The 25900-nt window shown below is 45.4% G+C and overlaps 1 protein-coding gene across 1 annotated transcript in view; it reads left to right on the top strand.

The window, feature by feature from the left end:
* The first annotated feature begins 6301 nt into the window (after positions 1-6301).
* The window catches only part of PDLIM1 (PDZ and LIM domain 1), a 41909-nt gene continuing 22310 nt past the window's right edge, over positions 6302-25900 (top strand). Inside the window, exons 1-3 of the mRNA XM_037138851.2 lie at positions 6302-6520; positions 23605-23756; positions 25384-25468. Of these exons, the coding sequence (XP_036994746.1) occupies positions 6425-6520; positions 23605-23756; positions 25384-25468 (333 nt within the window). The 5' untranslated portion in view covers positions 6302-6424. The remainder of the gene's footprint in view (positions 6521-23604; positions 23757-25383; positions 25469-25900) is intronic.

Genomic DNA, 25900 nt, shown 5'->3' with positions numbered 1-25900 from the left:
CTCCGTTTTGTTACAATGCTTCACAGACCCTACAGCTCTTCCTCTGCCTCCCCAGCCTAAACTTTGCCATGTTACTTGGTTACTGAGTGATTTTAGGGAAACCTGTTACTCTCTGGGGCTATTGCAGGCTGGATTCTCGGATCCCAGAGACAGAGTACAGCAGGCATGACGTTCATGAAGGAGGGGCCTTGGACTCAACAACACATGTGGAGGTGCAGGAGGAGGAAGCTAAATTGGGCAGAGGGTGACACTGAACTGCGATGTAGGCCTGACAGCCTCAACTTCTTCCACAGGGCGCTCTAGAGCTGGAATGAGTAATCAGGGTTGTCTAAAGTCCTTAACCCCACCTAGATCAACCCAGCGAAGGGCCTGCCCTGGGGCAAGGCTGCTCTCTGCAGCAAAACAGTCCCTGAAGGGGCTAAGAGCTGATGCTATCCACCTCCTAGCAGCCGGGACAAGTCTTTCCATGAAGAGGGATCTGGGCTGTGTTTCAGTGCCTCAACTTCTCCTGTAACAGGAGTTTATGACATTTCACTGGAATCTTGTTCCAATAAAATGCAACAAAATGTGTTAAGTTCTTAGTAAACACTCTCACAGTCACTGTTCAATAATGAGGAAAATGTTTATTGTCTGCGTATTGGGCTGAGGTCTGTTGGGTAACCTTGACCCCAAGCCACCTTTTCTCTCTTGGGTAGGGGGTTAAGGGGTGGCTCCATGTGAGCTAGGCCCAAATGTAGACTTTTGAAGTTTCTCTGGATGAAGTTACATATAAAACTACAGGAATACAATAACATAATTAAATATGTTCATCATACAAATTTACAGATAGGTATGGTTAGCAGATTAATAACATTTTCATTAATTTTTATTATCTTGTGAACAACAGTTATATCACACTTTGTGTGTATGTGTGTGTGTTTTGTCCTTTCTCCAATATAAATGTTTAATATGAACCACTTCAGCTATGATCCTGTTTTTGAAATTTCTTCTCAATATTCAGGCATGCTTGAGAAATGGTAGCGGTCCAGGCTTCTCTCTGCCTTTGAGAACTGTAATGCCACCTGCCCAGGTGGGAGCCAGGAGGCAGGTGGGTAACATAGCTCTGGGGCTGGAACCTCAGTTTCTTGTCCACTGGAAACATGGCCGTAAACCCCACTGCTCATCTGCCAGCACCTTTATCAGCCCGGAAGTAACTCCAGCCAGGTCTAGTGCACAGGTGTCCTACACACCACGGAGCATGCTCTGTGCCTCCTGGAATACAAGAGGCGCCCAATCCCAAGTGGCCACTTCATGTATCCTCTGGGCTGAAGCCGGAAGTGAGAAAAGCAAAAATTCGGAGCCAGTTCCTTGCCCAGGCCCTGGCTCGGCCGCGGGTACCTCCCCTGGAGGTTGCGCTCGTCCTGCCAGCTCTGACCAGCCACCGCGCGTGGGATCCTAACAGAGGACGCGCTGCCCCTGGAGGCACGGTTGGGAGTTGAATGCTCCTGGACAGGCGGGCGAGGGCGAGTGGGAGAGGTGTCTTTGTTCTGCGAGCTTCTGAGTTTAGGATTCATTCTTTTCACAAAACGAGAAAGCAAGTTACTCTCGGCTGTCATTTGACTTAGGGCGCCCCAGGCGGTTGTGCCGTTTCGGGGACCTGGGAGTTGCCGCGCGCCTGGCCAGGAAGCTTCCGGCTCTCCAGCGCCTGGGCAGAGCCTGCGTCTGAACCCAGTGTTGGCGTTATGTGTGGGAGTCACCTACGCTCTCCCCTGGGCCCGGCCCAAGTGGCTCCGCCTCAGGGGAGGGGCCCTGGTGGGAGCTCTGCAGTCCACTGGGGGAGTCCAGGACCAGGAGACTCAGTAACACCATATGCGTAGCCCAGCACAGTCCTGGTCTCTGTCTCCATCCACAGAGTGGCCCCCCGGGGTCGGAGTGGGGCTGTCCTGGCAGTGGTACCCTGGGTGTGGGGTTGCCAGCTCTGCAGAAGCCAGACTGGGGGAATCCTCCTGCAGACTCCTCCCTTCTACCCTGTCCACACAGGAAAAGTGGACTGAAACCTGAAACACCCACCGTCCCCGCTGACTTCTTGGACCACTGCTCTGGTGTTTTCCTGCCCTCTTTGCTCCCATTTCTACAGCGTTCCCCTGCATCCCCTCTTCTTCCCCAACTGTCCCCTCCCTACAGTCCAGATATTTGGTGGAGGCTGTTTAGGTCAACAGAATTTTATGGAATACATTATAATAATAGCAAGGCAACTGAAGTTCAGAGAGGTTGCTTAAGGTCTCCGCAGGAGTCAAGGGTCTGAGGAAATGGGAGAGTAGGGATAAATAAGTACCGGTGTTTAAAACAAGACAGGGTTGCTTGTGTTGGGAGACCCTGGGGGAGTCAGGTCTGTGAATGCTTCTGAGTAGTGCTGTGTGCCCAGCTTGGTGCCAGCCCCTAGAGGAGATTAAAAAGAAAGAAGATGAGATTTTCTGCCCCCAGAAAGACAGGCATTTAGTCTCCAATCCAAGAAGCTGAGACCATTTCATGTATTTTTTATTTTGTAAAATTCTTTAGGGTCCTCAACAACTTTTTCTCCAAGATCGTGGTTGCCTCTCCCGCACCTGCAACTGGGCATCTGGCCCGGAACTCAGGCATGTGCCCTGACTGGGAATTGAAACTGTGACCCTTTGGTTTACAGGCTGGAGCTCAATCCACTGAGCCAACTCAGTGGACGACTCAATAGCTTTCTTTTTCAGGGTTTTTATTTATTTATTGTTAGAGAGAGGGATGGAGGGAGAAAGAGAGGGAGAGAAACATCCATGTGAGAGAGAAATATCAGTTGCCTCTTGCACACACCATGAGCAGAGACCAAACCCACAACCCAGGCATGTGCCCTGATGGGGGATTGAACCTGTGACCTTTTACTTTGCAGGATGATGTCCAACCAACTGAGTCATACCAGTCAGGGTGAGACCATTCTATTTTCATTTTGAAAACTTCACATCGTCATTAGAGGAAATTATTTTTTTAAAATTCCTCAATTCCATCTCCCAATACAAAGTTTTTGTACTTTCTCCTAATTGTTAGCAATAAGAAGACATAATTTTCATTTTTAACATAAATTTTACAAATAATAATATTTGGTTTACAAATAATTTTGCTCCACTTATGTTTATCTATCCTGAAAACACATGTCCCTGTCTCCTCTTAGTCTTCATGGTCATTATTTCCACACTGCACAGTATTCCCTCATATGGCCACACCATATTTAGCCACTTTTCTGTTACTGGTTGATTCCAGGGTTGTTTTTTTTGGTCATTATAAATAATGTGGTTATAAATATCCTTGTACATATAGCTTTTTTTTTCTTTTAAATTATGTCCTTGGAATCACTGCCCAGAAAGGAGATGACTGGGTCAAAGGGTTGGCTGTTTTATAGCTTTTGCTACATGGATCCAGGCTACAGCTGAGAACATTTAACAACTAAATGAAGCAACTGAGGACTCACAGCCCTCACATGTGTACTAGCGCCCCTGTCTGTAAAGAAGGTTGTGTAAAATAAGCACGGTCGGTCGGCACTTAGGACGTACTGGCCCCTGCCAGCAGGACTCACGGGGTTGAAAGAGAGGCAGCCCCCCTCCTTGGGGAGCACAGAAGCTGTGGCTTTTCAACCTTTTTGCTCCTCCTAAGACACAAAATACTCAAAACTGTTACTCAATACTCAAAAATACTCAAAACTGGCGATTCAGAATCGGGCAATTCCCCCCAAATTCTGCAGGGACATGAAACACTAGCGTGTTTTCTAATCAGAAGAATCTTAAAGCAGGTGGATTTGGGGCTTCGATGAAGCAGGTGCATGGTTCCTGGCCGTAACTCCATTCCTTTTTCTCAGACTCAAGAAGGAATATCAGGGTGCAAGGGGATAGAGGATGAATAGATAATGTAAATCCACTTTGGTTTCTAACTTTATGCAAACCATTCTTAAATGGTTTAACCATTATGTCTCATTTGTACTGTGATAACAATAGACAAGTAAGATGACCCCTTCAGGTGTAAATCTGTGTACAGGGCTCCTTGGTAGGTAGGCCAGGATCACAAGGAGACAGAGCCCCGTTTTTCACAAACATTAAATTGGAGTGTGGGGTGGGGGTTGTCCTCACCCCAACAAACAATTCTTAGACACCAGCAGGGTGTCCAAGAATTCAACTCAATTTTGACACTGTCTACCAACCTGGAGACAGCATCAGATTCCATAGGTTACGTAAGGGCTGGGTCCTATAAGACTGCCCACTCCCCTCCACGCACACATACTTTCTCCAGCCTCAAGCCCCAGCTCATACCTATGCTTCTGACCAACTGGCTATAGATTGGCAGTTCCAACGACCCTCTCTAACTCAGAGTGCCAATCACAAGTCCAGGCTGTTACCTGCCTCTTCTGGCTATAAATTTAGAGGTTCCCACAACCACCTCCTTAGATTCAATTAATTTGTTAGAACAGTTCACAGAACTCAGAAACCTGTAACTTGCTATATCACTGGTTTATTGTAAAAGGATATGACTCATGAATAGCTAGATGGAAGAGACACTGGGTAAAGTTTGTGAGGAGGGGTGTGGCGCTTCCAAGCCGCTTCCAAGTGCACCCCTCTGCCTGCATCTATGTGTTCACCAACCTGGACAATCTCAGAAGCAAATTCTCCAAACCACGGAGAAGGGTGTGGGAACTTCTGAGTTACGGTCAGTTGATTTTTATGGAAACTTCATTACCTAGACACGACTGATTAATTCACTGGACATTGGTGGTTGATTAGATCTCCAGCCCCTCACCCCTCCTGTGGGTGGTGGGGGTAGGGAGGGTGGGACTGAAAACTCTAAACCTTTAATCACAGGGTTGGTTTTCCTGACAACCATCCCCCAGCCATCGGGGCTTTCTTTTTCCCTTTATTCACATAACAAAAAACACCCTTACCTTTCTCAACGCTTGGGAAATTTTGTGGATTTCAGGAGCTGTAAGCCAGGAATTGTAAGTCAGGAATTGTGGACAAATCCCAAACATTTTTGTGAAATGTATTTTGGTCATCTAAATGACCAAATATATATGTTTTAGAAATCACTATATCGCATACATTGGACACATGCTCTGTGCTGGGGCCCTGGAGCCAGGATGAATGAGTGCCTGGAAAACTGTGAAGAACCTGGAGTCCAGAGAGGTAAGTGGTCATATGAACAGTCAATGTACATTAATTAACTACTATGTGCCATGCACTATTCTGGACACTAGAACACAGCCTTCATCAAACCGATAAACATCCTACCCCCACGAAACTAATGTTAGGTGTGGGGACAAGTGAAATATCAGGTATATCCCAGGCTGATAAATGCAACAGAGGAAAATAAAGCAGAGGCAAGGTGACAGTGTTATAGAGATGAGGTTTAAGTAGGGAGTTGAGAGATGGTGAGAACTGAACTCGGAAAGCCCTGGGGTGACGAAGAGCATTCCAGACAGGCCCTGAGGCAGAGGACAAAGAACCCTGAGCAGGGTGGGGGCTGCTGGAGATGAGGTCAGAGAGGGTGTTGACCTCCCTGTGGGTGGCCCTACAAGCATTTCAAGGATTTCGGCTTTACCCAGAGTGGACGACGTGCGACGTGGTCTGGTCTGGCACGGCACAGAGAAAGCACTCAAGGGCGAGGGTGCGAGGAAGCCGGCGGGAGCCAGAGGCTGGCTGGGAACCCAGGTCTAACTACTCGTCCCGGTGCCCTTTCGTCGTATTGGCCCTGGTCCCGCCCCAGAGTGGAGGTCTGAGGTTTTAAGGTTAGAACCTACTGCGAACTCCAGCCTGGAGGGAAGTTGTCTGGAAAGGTTTTGAATTCTAATTACAACCTCCTGTGATGGTTCATTAGCATTTAAAAAGTACCCCTACGGGCTTCCTAAGCACTAGGAGAGGCGAACTGTGCTGTAGTCTCGGGCAAGTCTTTGAACCCCTTGTCTGCTTCAAAGCGTCAAATGAGACCTTTCGGAAAGCACCTTTTACACAAAAAGCAAACGTGAAGACGGAGCTGCTCTCAGAGGGCTGACTCCGCACAGTGTTTCTAAACTCGTTTTACGAAGTGCTAAATCCCGGTCTGTCCGTACCTGCATGCCTCTCACCTATACTGCCTTCGGCCGTACTGGGAGCCGAGGCGGAGCTGGAGGACCCGGCCCCCACATTAGACTCCAGGCTCCCTCGGAACCACTCCCTAATCCTCGGCGAGACCTAGCTGGGAGGACGAGAGGCGCAGGCGGCCGCACCGCAGGCTGGGCGGAGCCGCCCCCGCCCTCGCCCTCGCCCTGGCTCCGCCCGCCCGCGACTCCTCTGGCCGGAGGCGCGCACACTTTCTCCGGTAGTTGACTGAGAGCCCCAGAGCGCCCAGCCGGGTCTATCTGCGTCTGTCCCCGTGGGTCGCTGCTCGCCACCGCCGCGCAATGACCACCCAACAAATAGTCCTCCAAGGCCCGGGGCCATGGGGCTTCCGCCTCGTTGGGGGCAAGGATTTCGAGCAGCCTCTCGCCATTTCCAGGGTAAGACCAGCCTGGGACGCGTGGGGAGCGGGGCGCTCCTGGGCTGGGGAGCGGCGTGGCTCAGACGAAACCTGGGAAGGCTGGGGCCCCGCGGGCGCTGTCGGAGACGGCGGTTTCGAAAGCAGGAGACGGAGCTGGTACCGCCGGGCGCATCCAGGTGCGGCGGGAGCAGCGTGCGCTGAGCGCTTTCCGCGCGCCACGGCCCGCCGCCCCTTCCCAGACGGGAATCTTCGGGGCGAGCCGGTCTGCAGCCGGGCGCGGGGTTACCGTGTCCGCGGGAAAGAAGTGGGCAGTTTTCGTTCCTTCGCCCCCGCAGCGCGGCTGGGCGTGTGGACACGCTTTGTCAAACGGCGAGGGGCTGAGGGTCCCAGCAGATCCCGCACACTCTGGGAAAAATCACCTTTAGATTCTTCACAAGTCACAGAGTGACGGAAAGTCGTTTGGAAACACCTGGATCATTTGTAAAGTGAGGTGGCGTGGGTGGGAAGTTTACTGGATGCAAGTGGTATTAACTTTAAACACAAAACCGAAACGACTCGCTTCTCATACTTTGGACCAGATCCATGGCCAGGTCTCAGTTCCCTAATACCTTTTGGAGAAAAGGTGGAATTTTGGAAACAAAAAACCCCGAATACACCCTCTTGGACATTCTCCTTCCCCTGCAGGAGTGGCCATGGCCATATTTCTTCCTGACATTCCCGGATTATCAACCGATCAGCCCTTTTGTAAACCCTGGGAATACTTGAATCAAAGGAACTAATTTCATTCTTAGAAGGGCCTCATGTCTTTGGAGGGCCAAGGTTCAGTCGGAGACCACCAGACCCATCACCGCCAAGTAAAGCAGAAACCGCAGGGAGACCCAGACTCTCAGTGTTTGGAGGCCCAGGCATTGGTCATCTAGTCTTGGGTGAAAGGCAGGTTTGGTGTCCAACTGAGAGTTGTCACATTCAGGGCCTGCACCCGCAAGGCGGCCAGTAAATTTTTTTCGTCTAAATGAGAAAAGGAAACAAAAAGCACTCCCTGGTGTCCAGGCCCTGCCGTGGGGCCTCACATTCCATTCTTGGGCCCATCTACTTGCTGAAGCTGACCCTAAACTTCCCTCCCCGGCTATCTGGCCATCTTTTTTGTTGAAGGAGGGTGAGGGTGGAGAGGGAAGAAAAAGATCCCTATGGGTCCTTTTGATGCAAGTCCTTGCCAGCAGCGGCTGAAGGAGGGAGTGGGTGGGGCAGTAAGAAAAGAATTGGAGACCTCTTGGCTTGTCTGCCACCCACAGTCCTACATACACTTCTTCCAGGTGGGCCTAGCGGGACTGAGGGTGTTTTCTGTGACCACACTACCCCCCAAAATGCAGGTGTCTCAGTTAGTTCTTAGACCCTATCTTCCTTCCATCTTCCATGTGCTGCCCTGAGGTGACCTCTTGGATTATTCTCTAGGTACACGATGTCTTACTGAATTCCTCAAGCACAGAAACTGTGCCTGCTTTTATCTGGATCCCCACCCCCAAGCCTGACACAGAGCTGAACCTGGCCATGCCCAGTAAATCTTTGCAGGCGTATTAATAAATGCCCGTCCAGGGAAGGCACATTTAGACGTGCTTACCTCATAGCCCATTTGTCCTCGCTCTTTGTGTCTATTATTAACCTGTCAGCCCTCTCCACTTCTGAATTTATATGTGACATGCAACCTTTTGTGAGAAGTGGAAGATATATGGGCAATCTGTTAAAAGGACAGCTACCACCTGGCATTTTAACTATTTTAAAAAGGCTTGATGTAGGTGGCACTGTGTAGGATGACAATATGGGGTGCAAAACAACACTGTATATTCATTAGTTTGTCCTTCATGTATTAATTACTTAGCACATGTTTAATGAGCACGTTCTAGGAGCCCTGGGGTCTCAGTTATGAGAGGACACTATGTCCTCGAGGTGTTATGGCCCAGTGAGGGAAGCTAATCTTTACCTTGACAGGTGCTTTATGAAAAGTGAAAGTGACTCAGAGGAGGTGACATTCTCATACTGACAGTAATTTACTTGTTTCTTCATCTCATTATTTCTGCGTAGAAAAATTTGGGCCTCCTCCTGGGAATGGGAAAGTGGCCATTTGAGATCAGGTGCTGGTCTGGTTTCTGCTTCCTTGAGCTGAACCTGGGGTAAGCCTGCTATTGTTGAGGGTGCCTTTAATTCCGCAGTGGAAATAACCCCAGCCATTGGCTCTGAGATACGGAAAGTGCTCTGTAAACAGTGAACAATAGTGAGGAGGTGTCAGCACTGACCTAGAGTTGTACATACCTTTCTGGTTGGTAGGTGTGTTACATTTATAGAGTTTGCATGTATGGTTTTGTATATGTAGACTTTGAGTCTCCACACCAAGGCAAACCATAAAATTAGGCTGGGAAAGGAGTGCCTCTCATTTAAATAGCTATCGTTGCCTTCTCTCTTAAAATTTTTTCTTTTATTAATTCTAGAGAAAGGGGAAGGGAGGGAAAAAGAGGAGAAAAAATTTGATTTGAGAGAGGAACATCGTTAGGTTGCTTCTCACATGGGCCTCAACTGGGGACTGGCCTGCAACCCAGGCTTCTTCCCTGAAGGGGAATCCAAACCCATAGCCTTTGAGTTTGCAGGAGCGATGCCCTCCCCCCTGAGACACCTCTGTCAGGGCTGTTTTTTTCTCTTGCATGAATTACTCTGGTACTGGCTGTAGTCTTTTGTTAAACTGCTAAAACTTCTGAGTGGAACTCTGTAATCTGTATACTTGAAATTGTTTTCTTTTTTAACGTTTTTTAAATTGTGGAATAAAGTCATAAAATATAAATGCATAGCAGGGGATTATAAAGTAAACACCTGTATGATTGCCACCACCCAGGTCAAGGGCGCATTGCCAGCGCCTCAGAAGCTCACTTACACGTAACCGTCATGGCTAATGGCGATCATCTTCTTGCTTTTCTTAGTAGTTTTACCACCCAAATAATGCTTCCTCGACACCGTAGCTTAATGTTGCCTGTTTCTGAGCAGAATTGTACAGAATACATTGTGTGTATGTAGCTGATTTTTTTGTTGTTGTTCTGCAATGTTTTTATCTACATTATTGTGATGACTTAAAATTTCAATCCAGATTTTCAACTTTAAATGAACATAAATTAGCTTTCTTCCTCTCCCCAGTTTCTCAATTAAGGCTTCTACCATGGACTCCCTGATGAACCAGGCATTGGTCACTGTCTCCTGAGATTTTTTTCTGTTAGTTCCTGCTCCAGATCCACACTTGTGTATCTTCCCTATCTCTGTAAGGTTTTTGCCCCCCACTATGTCAATTTCTTATTTCCTCTAGTTGCTTTCAAGGGAAGCCTTCAGAGAATCCACACCCATGCTGAAATTGCTGCTCTGTGCATGTTGACTGTTTTTCTCTCCCAGCAACTGACAAAAGACAGGAAGGGGTGGGGTCACAGATAAGGGATGCTCTTGAGGGGAGGAGCTAGCTGCTCATTTGCCTCCTGAGTCCTGGGAGAGCCCATGGTAGGAGCCCTGTGGTTTTGTGGCAAATTGCTCAATATCCTAAAGGGTGCTTAATGAATACTCTGTAGCCAGAGGGTGTTTTCTAATTTTTTAAGAGTCTTATATCCGGACTCACTTAAGTAGGTTTACATCATGTCCTTAAGGTCAAAAGCAGGGCTCATCTGTCAGATTATAAAAAGCAAGAAATGTCCATGAAGGCTCCTTAGGTATTAATGGCCCATGCTCTCCACTCCCACATTCTGTGAAATTGATGATCTGAGAAATACTAGCTACTCCAGCTGATCCCAGCTGATGTAAGGAGAGAGGAGGAAGAGGATGAATGGAAGGGAGTAGCATGTACTATATTTTTCGGACTGAAAGGTGCATCCCCCCCTCACATTTGGGAGGCATAATGGTTGTTAATGCTGCTTTTGAGTTTTGTTTACATTTACATTGGTGAAATATTATGTTACTTATGTTATTAAATATTTTACCACCCTGGCTGGTGTATTGAGCTCAGTGTATTGAGTGCAGACCTATGGATCAAAGGGTTGCTTGGTTCAATTCCCAGTCAGGGCACATGCCTTGGTTGCGGACCAGGTCCCTGGTTGGGGGTGCATGAGAGGGAACCACACACTGATGTTTTTCTTTCCCTCTTTCTCCCTCCCTTCCCCTCTCTATAAAAATAAATAAAAATCTTAATTAAAAAAAATTTTTTTTGCTTCAAAAATTTTTTTCCTATTTTCCTCTAAAACGTAGGTGCATCTTATGGTCTGAAAAACATGGGGTAAGTGAATGCTCGAACCTCCTGACCTGAAATTCATCAGGCCACGTTACGATCCCCTAACCAGAGATCCTCCCTCCCCACACTGTCAGACTCCTGGATGCCAACAGTGGTGGTTTGGTTTTGAGGAGAGAGGGGACAAGAATGACCTTAAGGTATTGCAGTGTGGCAGGTGACTAAAAAGAGATTATCATCTACCCACTGAGGTCACATTCTCCTGCTGATCAGGACTGGGACAAACACCAAGGAGTTGCTCTCGTGATGGGCCTGGGCTCAGACTGGTTTCCAAGCGGTGCTCGTTCCTAGGCTGTGCCCTGCATTGCTCCCCTGGGGAGGACAGGAGAGCTGGGCTTTGCTTTTTATGGAGAGGAAGCTCAGGTCCCCATAGGTTAGGTAATTTGATTGAATTGACATAATTTTTTCATTGAGCTACTTCTTAATGGCCTTGTAAAGGAAAAGACAGAGACTGGTTAAAAATGAGCAATAGTAGCTATGTCAGATAATTAATTTTTAAAGGATGATCTGACTTCCAGTGCCTCAGAGGAAGGCCTGGAGAAGCCGCCAGAATTTCGATGTGGTGCCTGGTAAAGTGTCCAGGGCAGCGATTCAAGCTGAGCACCACACTGGGTGACCCTGGGCAGGTCCCCTACCTTCTCTAGGGTCCAGTTCTCTGTAAAGATAAAATAAGCAAGTGAACCCAATGGTTTTGTTTACTGTGAATGTGAGGGCCCACTTTTTAGTATGAAAAAGTGTCCCAGTCGTCCTGCTTTCAACCAAGAATTAATTGAGAAAATATATTATGAATTCAGAAGTGTTTTCAGGTGAATTTGCTATTCACCTGTGAATATGGTGTCCAGATGACTGCATGATCATCACACTTGTGCAGTTATACTTGGTTTGTGTGAGAAATGTTTATTCGATTGGCTTTGATAATGACTGTAGTTAAAATGTATGTTGGACTTTTTATATGTGAGGTGCTTTTCTAAGTGCTCTCAGTTATCCTCACAAGTATCTTGTGAGACAGAAACAATTAAAATACCCATTTTAAAAGTGAGGAAACTGAGGCATGGTATCGTTAAAGTACTTTGCCTGCATCGTATGGTAATGAATGATAGAGCTGGCATTTGGCTGGGCAGACTGGCTTTAGGGGCCATGGCCTTAAACTCTGTGGTAGGTGTGCAACTGCATTAGTTTCTGTCCTTCCCACAACCCCTGACACAGGGATGCAAGACACATGGTGTATTGCAGTGCTAGGATTTGAAGCTCGTCAGACTGACTCCAAGCCAGCTTTTAGCCACAATATTCTGCCTCCTAATAAACTATAATTGTCAATATTTCACTGGTCAATATATTTTTATTTATTTATTTTTAGAAAAGATGGGAAAGAGAAACATGGATTTGTTGTTCCACTTATTTATGCATTTGTTGGTTGATTCTTGTCTGTGCCCTGACCAGGGACCAAACCCGCACCTTGCCATATTGGGAGGATGCTCTAAGCAACTGAACTACGCAGCCAGGGCACTAATAATATCACCACACACACAGCTCAGAGAAGTACTGCGGACATTAATGTGAGGGATGGGACCCCAGAGCCTCTTGTGCCCAGGAGTGGTGGCCAGCATGGTCTTTCAGCTGCTTTGTGCCCTCAGCCCGAGTAGCTCAGTGTCCCCAGAGAGCAGGACCTCCCCACCCTCTTCATCCTGAAAGCCACAGTCCTGGCCTCACCTGGGAGAATTAGCTGTCCAGCTGTAGGATTCCGTGCCCATGTGGACAGGGCAGAACAGAAGAGCAGGGGAGTTGAAGGGCTGGCCTGAGAAAAGCCTGCCTGGGGTCCAGGCGGGAATTTGGGGGCAGTTTTCATGGCATATGAAGATAATCAGGGAGTGGACAGACCCACCTTGCCTAGCCAGTGATGGGTCTGGAAAGGGTAGTAAAGCCAAGTCCAAAATGACATATACCCATGATGACCTAAGACAAAAAAGGTAATTTCTGTATGGCAGCAGTCCCCAACCTGGGACTGTTATAAGAGGTGAAATGCAGACCCCAGGTAAGCTTTACTCCCCTGCTGTGGATGGGAGATGAGAAGATAGGAGGCAGGAGCTCAGGTGAGCTTTGCTTGCAACCTGATTACTAATAGACCTGAAGCTGGGGGTTGGGACCCCTGCTGTATGGTACCTAGTACCTTGTGTGATTGGTGCTATGGTTATTAGCCTTGCTTGAGGCTGTGCTTGACAGAAACTGAGGACCGTGGTGTACTGTCATGTGTACAGCACGCTGCCGTCTTGGTAAATGCCATCAGTGTTTTCCTGAAGAACACGGTGGTCTTGTAGGAGGTGGAGCTCTTGACCAAGGAGTCAGGGCCTGATTTTTATAGACATATGACTACTCATAACAAACAGCAGAATAAAGACATAGGTTTGACATATATATGATAAAGATGACTAAAATGCATATAGATAAATTTGGGTAATGCAGCATGTCTTTATTTTTTTTTAAAGATTTTATTTGTTTATCTTTAGAGGGGAAGGGAAGGAGAGAGGGACAGAAACATCAATGTATGGTTGCCTTCGTGTGTCCCCTGCTGGGAACTGGCCTGCAGGGAACCAGCCTGCAACCCAGGCATGTGCCCTGACTGGGAATCGAACCACGATTGTCTGGTTCGCAGGCCCGCGCTCAATCCACTGAGCTATACCAGCCAGGGCTGCAGCATGTCTTTAAAAAAATTATTAAAAATACTTATGCTTCTGAATCTGAATGTACCAGTGACTCAACAATTCTAGTTAAAGACTCAGTAGAAGTATTTGCATGTGGGCACCAAAAGCCATGTGAAGAATTTTCAAAGTAGCACTATCCACAGTAGCCCCAAACTCAAAAACTGCTCAGCTGTCTAAGGACAGGAGAATGGACAAGTAAATGGCGAGTTATATGATCTCAAACACCACAGCAATGAGGCTGAAGGAGCTATAACTGCCCACAATGATATGGATGAGACACACGAGTATGTAAGATGAGGGAAAGAAGCCAGACAAAAGGGTCGCCATATACATTTACATATTCATATATTTCATAGAGTTACCATTGTATGTTATCTATATATTTATATTGAACAATGTTATCTGTAAGTATATTTATATATAAACAATATGAAAGTAATGAGGCAAAATTATGGTGTTGGGAGTGAGGACCATGGTAGCCTTTGCAGGAGGAAGTTGGTGATGGGAGGAGGCACCAGGGGGCTTCAGAGTTCACCTCCGGTTCGGTTACCAGCTCTGATGAACCGCCGCTGGTTCCCGGGTGTGCTCTCCTTGTGGGAGCCCAGCCAGCTGTGTATTTACGATTTGTGGACTTGGCTATATGTGTGTTATACTTCAATAAAAAGTTTACCTAAGAACCATTGTGCTTGTTAGAAAAGATCAAATTGTATAAAAATGTGGAACGCATAAGGTAAAAGCCTGCTCTGCACCCTTCTGCAGTCTTACTTCCTAGAGGCAAACTCTGCTAATAGTTTGCTGCTAAAGTTTGCAGATGGTTTTTTCCATTCGTGGAGCTTTTTTTTTTTTAGCCTCACCTGAGGATTTTTTTTCATGGCTTTTTAGAGAGATAGGAAAGGAGAGAGAAACATCAATGTATGAGAGAATCATCAATTGATTGCCTCTTGTATGTACCCTGACCAAGGATCATACGTGCCCAGACCAGGGACCGAAACTGTAACCTAGGCATGTGCCCTGAGAACTGAACCTGCAACCTTTTGGTTACAGAATGCTGCTCCAACCAATTGAGCCATGCTGGCCAGGGTTCATTTAGCATTTTTGACATCAAAACCATAGCTGGGCAAACTATTTAGATATTGCTTTGTACTTTCTGCCTTATTTTTACTGTAGCAAATGAAGAATTAAAGCCATCTTGATGTGGGAAAATGTGGTCTGGGTATCAACCCGATCTGGGTTCCACCCTGTCTTGTCCATTTATTAGTTGTGTGTCCTGGGGCCAGGGCAGCCCCTGAGGGTTCAGTGCTCTCATTTGTAAAGCAGGAATAATAGTACTTGTCTCAAAGGCTGTGGCTCACACATAGAAGGTGCTGGGAGACAGTGGTACTATTAAATAGTAATGGTAACTTCTGTATATTGAGTGCTTATTATATGCCAGTCTTGTAATCTTGTTTAATCCTTCCAACACCCTAATGAAATTGATGCTGTTATATTTTGCTTGATAAGTGAAGAAACTGAGGCCTAGAGAGCAACTTGACCAATATTATGTGTTTAGTGGATGGTTAGGATTCAGGTTATGGGTGGTTATTACCCATGGGGTCCTGGGGGCTTGTTTGGAGACTTCTGAGAGATTCGCCAACTTCTTGGTAACTCAGGTACTCTGTCTGTTACCTCATTTTAAATTATATTCCTACCTAAGAAATGATGGTTGGTCTTTCACACCAAGAGCAGTGAGTCTCTGAACCGTCACCCCTGGGCATTAATAACTTCTTTGCACTGAGCATGAAGTGAAGCTGGATTAAGGCACAAATCCTCTACGAGTACCTGAACCTTATGCTATTGCTGCATTTCCTTGAGAAATGGTTGTGGAGTAACCAAGAACATCTTGAAACATTCTTGAGGTTTTTAGGCCAACCCGCATAAACTCGTACTGTTTCTGTGGTTGTAATGTGGCTTAAAATTGGTGCCGCACCCCGGGCCCACAGAGACATCGATCGAGTCAGAAGCCTAACTGCAGGGAGTTCAGTTTCCACGTCTAAATGGTACAGTGCAGAGCTGGGTCCTGCTTTGTCCCCCAGTTCAGGATTTTTTGAATTTATGCCTGAATACTTTGGTGACAGAGCCATTAAATCAATGGAAGTTGTTCCTAAAGGCCCATTGCACTGAGAGTGAACTTGAATTCCAAATTTCTTTATTTCAGTCTTGTTTTGTATTCTATTGAATTATAACTTTCTTCATTTATCCTCTCACCTACTTGTAAGAAGGATTTAAGGTGATTTACAACAGCAAACAGATATTTATAATACTTAAAACATAAAAACACACGTAAGATTTAACAAAAAATTGGAACATAGAAGAAGAAAGAGATGTGCCAGGGCCTTTAAATCAGGTGGTTTCTGAAATTGCATCCTACGTTTAGCTGTGAGTTTTCTGGGCAAGGCAAAATGGGAACCAGGTTGAGTTATCGATATTTACACATCTGGAATGAAATTACTTCTATAGTATTCCATTTGCAAAGAATGTCAAGGATGCTGACCAACATTATAGGGACTATATGTTTTTTGTTTTTTTTAACTTCTTAGAAAAATACTGTTCTAATGACCATTTCTTTTTTTTTGTTTTTTTTAAAAATATATTTTATTGATTATGCCATTACATTTGTTCTATTTCCCCCCTTCATTCCCCTCCACCCTGCACACCCCTCCCCCACCATTTCCCCCCTTTAGTTTATGACCACGTGTCTCAAGTTCTTTAGATTCTATATTTCCCCTACTATTCTTGCCCTCCCCCCTATCTATTTTCTACCTACCATCTATGCTACTTATTTTCTGTACCTTCTCCCCCCTTCTCCTTCTCCCACTTCCCTGTTGCTAACCCTCCATGTGATCTTCATTTCTATGGTTCTGCTCCTGATCTAGGTGTACTCTTAGTTTGTTTTTGTTTTAGGTGTGGTTGTTAATAACTGTGAGTTTGCTGTCCGTTCACTGTTCATCTTTTTTATCTTCTTTTTCTTAGATAAGTCCCTTTAACATTTCATATAATAAGAGCTTCGTGATGATGAACTCCTTGAATTTGATCTTATCTGAGAAGCACTTTATCTGTCCTTCCATTCTAAATGAAAGCTTTGCTGGATAGAGCAATCTTGGTTGTAGGTCTTTGGATTTCATGACTTGGAATACCTCTTTCCAGCCCCATCTTGCCTGTAAGGTCTCTTGAGAAATCAGCTGACAGTCTGATGGGAACTCCTTTGTACCATTTCTTTCAAGGGCCTTCTATGCACTTTATTGGGAGTGTAAGCCCTTACAGTTTCTGGAGGAGCTGTGGTTTAGGGCTAAGTATTTTTTTGTTTGTTTGTTTGTTTACCCAATGACTTAGTGCCATTCAGGGAGGGAACTTCAGGGGAAAGGATACACAACATTCCCCTTGATGTTTCTAAACCTGGCAAGCATCAGAATTTTCTGGGAAGCTTTAAAAAATGTAGATTTCTAGGTCCCACTGTGGAGACCCTCTTCAGTAGATCTGAGGTGGGGGTGTAGAGATCTGTTTTTATTTTAAAACCCCCCAGGGGATCTGATGACTAAAGGTGGGAACCATTGCCTCATCCTTGCAAATATTGGAGTTTCCCTCTGACTTATTGGTGAGTGCAGTCAATATTTGGCCTAACATTTAGATGCCAGTTCCAAGGGGCATGGTTAACAATGTTGTATGAAATGAACATTCAAGAAATTGCCTTGTATGCTACCAAGGCAGGGAGTTATAGCAGCTCTACCTAATGCATAGAAACAAACACAAGGAGGCTGCCAAAAATGAGGAGACAAAGGAACATGGCCCAAATGAAAGAACAAAGCAAAACTTCAGAAATAGAACTAAAAATGGAGATGAGAAATCTATCAGATGCAGATTTCAAAACACTGGTTATAAGGACACTCAGGAAACTTACTGAGGACCTCAGCAACATAAAAAAGATGCAGTTAGAAACAAAGGATACACCAATTGAAATAAAGAACAATTTACAGGGAAACAGTAGTACAGTGGAGGAAGCTAAGAATCCAGTTAATGTTTTGGAACTTAAGCAAAAAACAACCGATCAGAACAAGAAGAAAAAAGAATCCAAAAAAAATGAGTATGGTTAAGTATTCTTTGGAATTTTAAGCATTCTAATATTAAAAAAATAGGGGTGCCAGAAGAAGAGAAAGAGCAAGAAATTGGAAATATATTTGAAAAAAATAGTGAAAGAAAACTTACCTAATTTGGTGAAGGAAATAGACATGCAAGTCCAGGAAGCACAGAGAGTCCCAAAAAAGATGGATGTGGAGGCCCATACCAAGACACATCATAATTAACATGCCAAAGGTTAAAGAGAAAGAGAGAATCTTAAAAGCAACAAGAGAAAAGCAGTTAGTTACCTACAGGAGTGTTCCCATAAGACTGTTAACTGCTTCTCCAAGGAAATTTTGCAGGCTAGAAAGAATTGGCAAGAAATATTCAAAGTCATGAAAAGCAGGGACCTACAGCCAAGAGGGGTATGTGGTGCAGTGGGAGAAGAGGTGAGGGGATTAAGAAGTACAAATAGGTAGTTACAGAATGGCCTGGGAATATAAAATACAGTGTAGGAAATGGAGTAGCCAAAGAACTTATATGCATGACCCATGGACGTGAACAATGTTGTGGAGATTGCCTAAGGGAGTGGAGGTGCTGGGTGGAGGGGGGCAAAGGGAGAAAATTGGGACAACTCTAATAGCCAGCTCCCATTGGTTGGCCTGGAGGCTGACTGGGTGAGTCTTGAAGGGTCTGTTTCTTTGAACTGCCATTGTGAGAGTATTGCCATTCAGTCACCTTAATCTCAGCAAAACTAAGGCTCAGTGGTTGTTTCTTGGCAGTAACTGGGGGCAGTTGAGTCAGAAGCTATGTTTAGATTGCTTTGTTGTTCCCCATTGTTTTCCAATAAAGTATAGTCTTCTTAGAAGGAAAATAACAGGCCTTTTACGGCCTCGTCTCTTTACATCTCCAGCCTCATTCCCTTCTTCTCCCTTCTGTTCCTGTGTTTCATCCATGCCAGTCCACATGCTGTTCCTATAACTTAGCATGCTTTTTCCCACCTCTTGTAGTGCCTTTGCAGTTTTAAGTAACACTTCTTCCAGGGAGTCTTCCCTGATTCCAGCCTTAGGTTCCCACTGCCTCTTTGCTTGTTTCTAGCACAGCACTCCCCAGCTGTGTGCATGCCTGCCTCCCCTAGTAAGTTGTGAGCTCCTTGAAGACAGGCATCACCCTTTTCCATCTGTATGCCGTGCAGTTCCCAGAATCTACAAACAATAGCTCACATTTTTAGAGCTTGACAGTGTGCTCTTCCTGAATCATCTCATGCAGTCCTCACAACAGCCTTTTGATGCCAGGACTGTTATCATTCCTGTTTCATAGATAAGAAGGGCAAGGCACACAAAAGTGAAATATCTTGCCCAAGGACATTTGGCTTATAAGTGGCAGACACAGGGGACTTGAACCCTTCTGGTTTCAGAAGCCACATCTTAATAAGCCCCACTGTCTTTCAGAATGTACGTAAGGAGTGACTGATGAATGAATGAATCATAGGAGGGATAAAGTAGAAACATGCCATGATCACAGAGGAAGGTTTTTCTTCATTTGTCATGGCCAGCGGGTATGCATCCAGTTCTGTATAGAACTGGATGTAGCAATATTTATTTAGATGTAAGTTGAAGAAAGCAGGAGAGCTGTATCATAGTCCTATTCTGCACCATTTACAAGTGAAATTAAAATCTTCGAAACCTGTGTGTTCAGGAGTCTGGTGCAATGCACAGGCTTTAAAGATGCATTTAGGAACTCAGAGGGTAGGGCGGGTGTGCAGGCTGGTCTGCCTGGTGGGGGAGGGTGGGGCGGGAGTGCAGATGACAGGAGTGCATTCTGCAAAAAATAGCAGGCTGTCCATCAGTGGAAATTATTGTGCCTAAACCCATTCTTAGGCAGCAAGAGTTGTGTGATTGAGTTGTATGGTCTCTGGGGAAGAAAACTGAAAAGGGTTTTTGAGGATGTCCATTGACCTGCTAGGTCTGTTTCTCTGGAGGAGAGTATAGCATTTCCACTTTAGAAATTGAGCTGACTTCATCATGAGCTGGTTCTGATGGAATGATGGTCGGGAGGAAATTAGAAAGGACATTGTGGTATATACTGGGTTAAGTGGGTAGACTCTGGAGCCCCACAGCCTGCCACTCACCAGCTAATAACCTCAGGCAAACCACTTAACCCCTGTCCCTCCATTTCCTCATATGTAATGATGAGTAACAATCCCACCTGATAGCATCATATGGGGATTGGTAAGTTAACCTTTGCCAAATACTTAAACTGTTCTTGGCACATAAAAAGCATTCATTAACTGATGATGACAATCAATAGTTAGAGTGTAGTAAGGGTTGGAGTCCACTGGTCCAGATGGGAAATAAGTGATGTTGGAGATGCAGGCAGGTCTCTCCTGAGGCCCTTTTCAGTCCATGTTCTGATTTGTGTAGTTTTTAAGGGATGAGGTTGCTGGGCTCAGGCTCCGTTCAGAGCAACTGAGATGACTGTCCTGTGGCAGGAGCCACCCAGGCAGTGGCAAGAGTCTGTGACACTCCGGTACCTTTTGTAGAATGCCATGGTAGATGAGTCTCCTTAATTCTGGGTTTTTCTTTAGCTCCGGCACTTGGGCTTGGACCATCTGCCTGTGGCATCCTGGTAAAGCAGAAAAGGAGTGGGATAAGGATCCGGTGTTGAGTTCAGGCTCAAGCCTTTAGCTGTGTGAACTTGAATCAGTTACAGCTTCTGTGAGTCAGTTTCCTCATCTGTGAAGTTATATGTTGGTGGTGAAGTCACCATTATTAAAATCTCAAATAGGAGACTGTATGTGAAAGGGCTTTTGTAGAAGGCAAATGTATAATTTGTTTAAATCCCTTAAAAAAAAAACAATGGCTCTCAAAAGAAGGTTAATTTAATCTGTTTATGGGTGAGTCCGTCCAGATCCCACCTGATGCTCTGGCCTTGTCACACTCCAAGATTTCCTTTGGCTTCCCGTCAGTTTGGCTTTCAAAAAAAAATCAGACCTAAAGAGAGGATGTCCAGGCCTTGAGTATGCAGGCCCGGAGCTCTTTAGACTGGTTCTAGCTTGTCCAGGACCTCCTGGGATGTACTTAGCAGAAATGCCTCTCCCACATGACAGTTTGAACCAAATGCTGGAGATTCCAGAGCTCTTAGCAGCTGAACATATAAAAGAAACTTCCATTTTCATCTTTTCAAACTTCCCCCCATCCCCCATCATTTTAGTTTTGTGAGTGGTCATATTCTAGGGTAGCAATGTTGTGAAAATGATTAGTTGATCCCCATTAAAATAGACATCTTTTAAAGGATAAAATTAAATAGCATGATTACACATTTATTTATTTTTGATGACAATGAAGATGAAAGGCAGATGAAATCTGCTTTCACACACCCTACTGGAGGTCCTCAGATATTAAATAAATAAACCCACAAAATAGATTTATAAATCGAATGCGACAAGTGCCACTGTAAAGAAGAATAGAGTGTATCGGGATGACGTGGGCATCTAACTTAGATGGGAGGACAGAACGGCCTCTCTGAGAAGGGCCATTTAAGCTGAGACCTGATGGATGAGAAGCTAACTAGAGGTTAGAGCAAGTGCTCAGGTCTTGCGGTGAGGAAAGAAACAAGGAAGACCCCTGTGGCCAGAGCTTAGCCGGGGAACGGCATGATGAGGGTGAGGAGGGAGACATGGTCTTCAGGGACCTGGTTGATAATTTTGGATTTTATTCTTGGGGGAGTCTCTTTAACACTATTAGGGTTAGTCATGGTAATAATGAGTTTGATCAGGCTGCTTTCTCTGGGGGTAGAGTTTGCCAATCCAGAAGCTTTGCTGATCCAAAATAAAGGCATGCATAGGTCCATTATTTAAAAATCATCACTCGAGGATATGTTTATTGATTTTAGAGTGGGAAAAGGATATGGAGAGAGAGGAAAAACATTGATGTGACAGAGAAACATCCAGAGAAGTTGCTTCTTGTATGCTCCTGGACCGGGGACTGAACCTGCAGCCTACATATGTGCCCTGACTGAGGATCGAACCTGCCATCTTTGGGTGTACAGGATGACACTCCAACCAACTGAGCCACCTGGCCAGGGCTGTAGGGTCATTTTTTTAAACAGGGGGTCTATTTATTCTTTAGAAAAAGTCACATATACATGAAATCACATAAGATCAGACTTCTCAGTAAGATGGGCAGAAAAGGAGAAGAATTTGTTTTCACTGGGTGTCCTGTGTGACTCAGAGACTAGTTTCACCATGTTGACTCAGAGAGGGGCCCACACTTGCCTGTATAAATGTCTTTTCCCAGTGGCTGGATGAGAAAAGGTCTGACCTTGGGCTAGTGTTCTGGTAGATGGATGATGGGAAAGCCAGAAAGGAAGGTTAGAAGGTCAGGATCTCCGCACTGGTTTCCACATCCTGCTACATTCCAGGCAAGTTTTGCCTGATAAAGTCATAGCATGTCTAAGCCAGAAGGGACCTCAAGGATCAAGTCATCCACCCTTTGTTTATGGGGCTGAGGTGCTGACGAGGACGTGGACCGTGACAGCACACCAGCCTCAGAAGGGTCAGTATTTTTAGTTTGGTGAAATTGGAAACCATGGCTGCTGCATTCCTGCATCAGGTATGGAGACTTAGGGCTTAAGCCTTGTGTCTTGCTTTGGTGCCTTGTAGGGCCTCTTACCTCTGGTTCAGCTTTTCAGAGGCACATGTGCTCACAAGGTCTTCCCCAGTTGGTTCCCAGGTGTCAAGGGCCCTCTCCAAGGGGAGGGCAGAACCCAGTGGGCCCTGGATGTCCCCATGTGTTACCACCACTCTGCTCCTGGGGGACTTAAAGAATTCCTTAAGATTCCCATTAAGGAATGTCTTTTACGTCAAAAGTCATGGACTGACACTGATGTGGTAGTAATATTTTTAGTATACCTTGGTTTAGAAAATACCTAATAACAAAAAAAATTACTCCAGGGTTAGTACTACTTCAAACTGAGTTTGTATTTTGTTCATCTCAACAGCATCTGCATTTACCTGAAAAGTAGTTGTGCATCTGTGTGAGAGTCGGTAGCAGGTGGGTTCGATGGCCCATTGCAGGAACTGACTGGCTCCCCCGGCACTGGGGGTCCCTACCTGTGGAACCATTGGTCCAGAAGCCTTGACCTGGACTTCAGCAGAAGTCCAGGAACCTATGGGGACGACCCTCATCATAGTCAGCTTCTCGGATGGAGAAAATGAACCAGTGTAAACTCATTCTACCACATTATGAAATAGTTTTTATTGCCTTTTTTAAGTACAAAAGTATCCAAGCTTATTGTAAAAACCAAAAACATTATAGAAATGAATAACTGAACAGTTTTGTGTGCAGTGTTCTGATTTGTTTCTGTGCATAAATGACATTAAGGTTTTCATAGACATAGATGTCATTGTACACGATGTTGTCTAAGTGTGTGTGTGTTTAATGCGGTGGGTAACTTATTTTAAAGAAGCAATAAGGTTCAGTGGGAAGGCCATTGGGTCTGAATTCAGGTCTGAGTCCCAGCTCTGGAATATACTAGTTGGATGGCTAGGAATACAGGGTGGGACAAACATAGGTTTACAGTTCATGTGGAAAGTAATACAATAAGTAATAAATAACAATACAAGAATAAACTCTTTCACGTACTCACAATTATAAACCTACTTTTCCCCCATCCTGTGTAGTAATATACTACTTGAGTGATTCCCAGGTAAGTAAGGCACAGGTCTTTCTAAGCCTCAGTTTCCCAGTCTCTAAAATGGGGACTGATACTTGTCCTCCCTGCTCACAAGCCTGTTAGGATCCCCTGAGATGGTATATGGGAAAGGACTCTGTAAACCCTGACATATCACGTAAATGTAAAGGATTGTTACTATTGACACTTAGGATTTCAGTCCCTTTCCTTTTTGCATGTTTTGATCCACATCTGTGAATACTTAACTCCGTGGTAACTTAGTGGTTGCCTTGGAGACGAGTAGTAACTAGCCCGCTCTTTCCCTTTTTCCAGGTCACTCCTGGAAGCAAGGCTGCTATAGCTAATTTGTGTATTGGAGATATAATCACAGCCATCGATGGGGAAAATACCAGCAACATGACGCACTTGGAAGCTCAGAACAAAATCAAGGGCTGTGTAGACAACATGACTCTCACGATAGCCAGGTAAGGCTCCTGGAAACGCCCTTTCATTTCTGATCGACTGGCAGCTGCACATGGGCAAGGACTGCCTCACCCTTCTCAGAATCCCCGACACCCCCAGCTCAGTGCTGTGCACACCACAGGCAGGTTAAAAGGTCTGTGGAATTGGAATTTCAGGTTGCTTTCAGGTTTCCTCTCTAGTTGTCATAGTGCTTCTTACATTTTGGGCATCTTTCTGCATTTTAACTTGATCCAATACAAGTAGCCAAGATTTCAAGGAAGTAAGATCAGTTAACTATTGTCAGGTATAATGAAATGAAAGCTTTTTTTTGGAAACCATTGAGAATCTACTCAGGATGTTGCTCCCGCCACACCATGCTGAACAGTGGGTACTGCGCCAGGCAATTACAATGACAGAGAAGGCAAGCACACACCAGCCAAAGTGCTGAGTGTAAGTTAAAGTGCACAGCCAGAAAGGGGAGCTGACTGTTCTCAATAGGCTGATGAGTGGGCAGAGTGCACTGGGAGTTATACTCGGGGTGGAATTCCCATTCCTCCGCCGTTGGGTCTTGGAAGGAACCCCGCAAAGGCATGATTTCAGGAGTGATTTGGTTCAACCTTTATGGCTCCGTATTTCCTGTTGGATCAAGTTCATATTCTCCATTCTGATATCCTGTTATGTTAACCTGCTCTTGAGTGTCTCATTAACCTTGGCTTCCACAGCTCTTCCTCATGAACCGTTGCTCAGGTTCTCATCTGTGAAGTGGGTTTGTGGCTTTCTTCTACCTGGTACCGCAGGACTGGCTGGAGGACCAAGTGGGGAGCAGGATGTCAGAAGTTTTGTACACTTCAGTGCCCTGTTGTCCTTGGAGGTCTTTTTATGACTACCCTCTTGAAAGCTCGTTTTCCCCTCATTCTCATCTCCACTTCTGTCTCAGTCCGGATCTTTTCCTTCAAGCCTTAGTTCAAGATGTTCATTTACTTATCCATTCGTAGGTGGATTGATTTTTTTATTCACTTACCAACCAATTGAACAGGATTTTTTAATGTATATCTGGCACCGTGCTAGGCAGTCTGACAGTACAAAGATAAGTACAAGTGTTCTCCCCGTTGTAGGTCAGAGAGAAAGCAACCTACACTACTGAAAACTGAGCCTGGACTGAGAGTGTTGCTGTGTGCCTGGTGCAAAGAAATCCTTTGCAAGCTCAAAAAAGGAGGCGTCACTTTTATGGGGCCAGATAAGCTGCAGGGATGAGGTGGTTACTGGTTGGACCAGGAATACTGGGAAAGACAGAGGAGACCTCATTCGGTCTTGAGTGGAGATGGGTTGTGTAAGGCATGCTCAGGAGCAAGGAGGAGGCCACTGTGGCTGGGGGTCAGCGACACAGAGTGGCATGAGGGAGGCCGAGGCTGAAGAAGTCCCAGCGGCTCAGGGCTGAGCATGGGCAGCCATCCTGTGTGACAAAATCAGATTGTAGCTTTTGAAAGATCACCGTGGTGGCAAAAAATATGCAGAAACAGGTGGGAGGTGGAGTGCTAGTTCAGAGTCTAGGAGTCAGGTGAGAGGAGACGTTTTCCCATTCTGTTTTTAGTATATGTTATTTCCAGCATTTAGCATGCATGAAACGACAGCTTTGTCAATCTCTTGCAGATCTGAAAATAAAGTCTGGTCTCCTTTAGTGACGGAGGAAGGGAAACGTCATCCGTACAAGATGAATTTAGCCTCTGAACCACAAGTAAGTACTGTACACCACTGCTCGTCCTCTCTCTACTCAGTGTCTTTTTTGCTTTTCTAAAAATTTGTTTATTGATTTTATTTTTATTTATTTATTTTATTTATAGATGGGAGGGAGAGAGAGGAGAGAAAAGTATGTTTCTGCTAGTATTGATTTTAGAGAGAGAGAGAGAGAGAGGGAGAGGGAGGGGAGAGAGAAACGTCGATTTGTTTTCCATTCATCTATGTGTTCATTGAGCGAATCTTGTACATGCCCTGACCAAGGATCAAACCCGCAGCCTTGGCATATCAAGACGATGCTTAAACCAACTGCGCACCCAGCCAGGGCTTCTTTTTAGCTTTTGGCACAGCTCAGCACACTCCCATTTTTTCCCACTGCTGGGATTACTAGGTCCTGGCTGTTGTTCAGCTCTTCCCGTAAGGGAACTGTAGG

The sequence above is a fragment of the Artibeus jamaicensis genome, unplaced genomic scaffold (genome assembly GCF_021234435.1).
Source record: "Artibeus jamaicensis isolate MK-2021 breed Jamaican fruit bat unplaced genomic scaffold, CSHL_Jam_final contig_252, whole genome shotgun sequence".
Lineage (NCBI taxonomy): Eukaryota > Metazoa > Chordata > Mammalia > Chiroptera > Phyllostomidae > Artibeus > Artibeus jamaicensis.
Note: the sequence above shows the minus strand (reverse complement) of the source record. Positions and strands in the feature narration are given on the sequence as shown.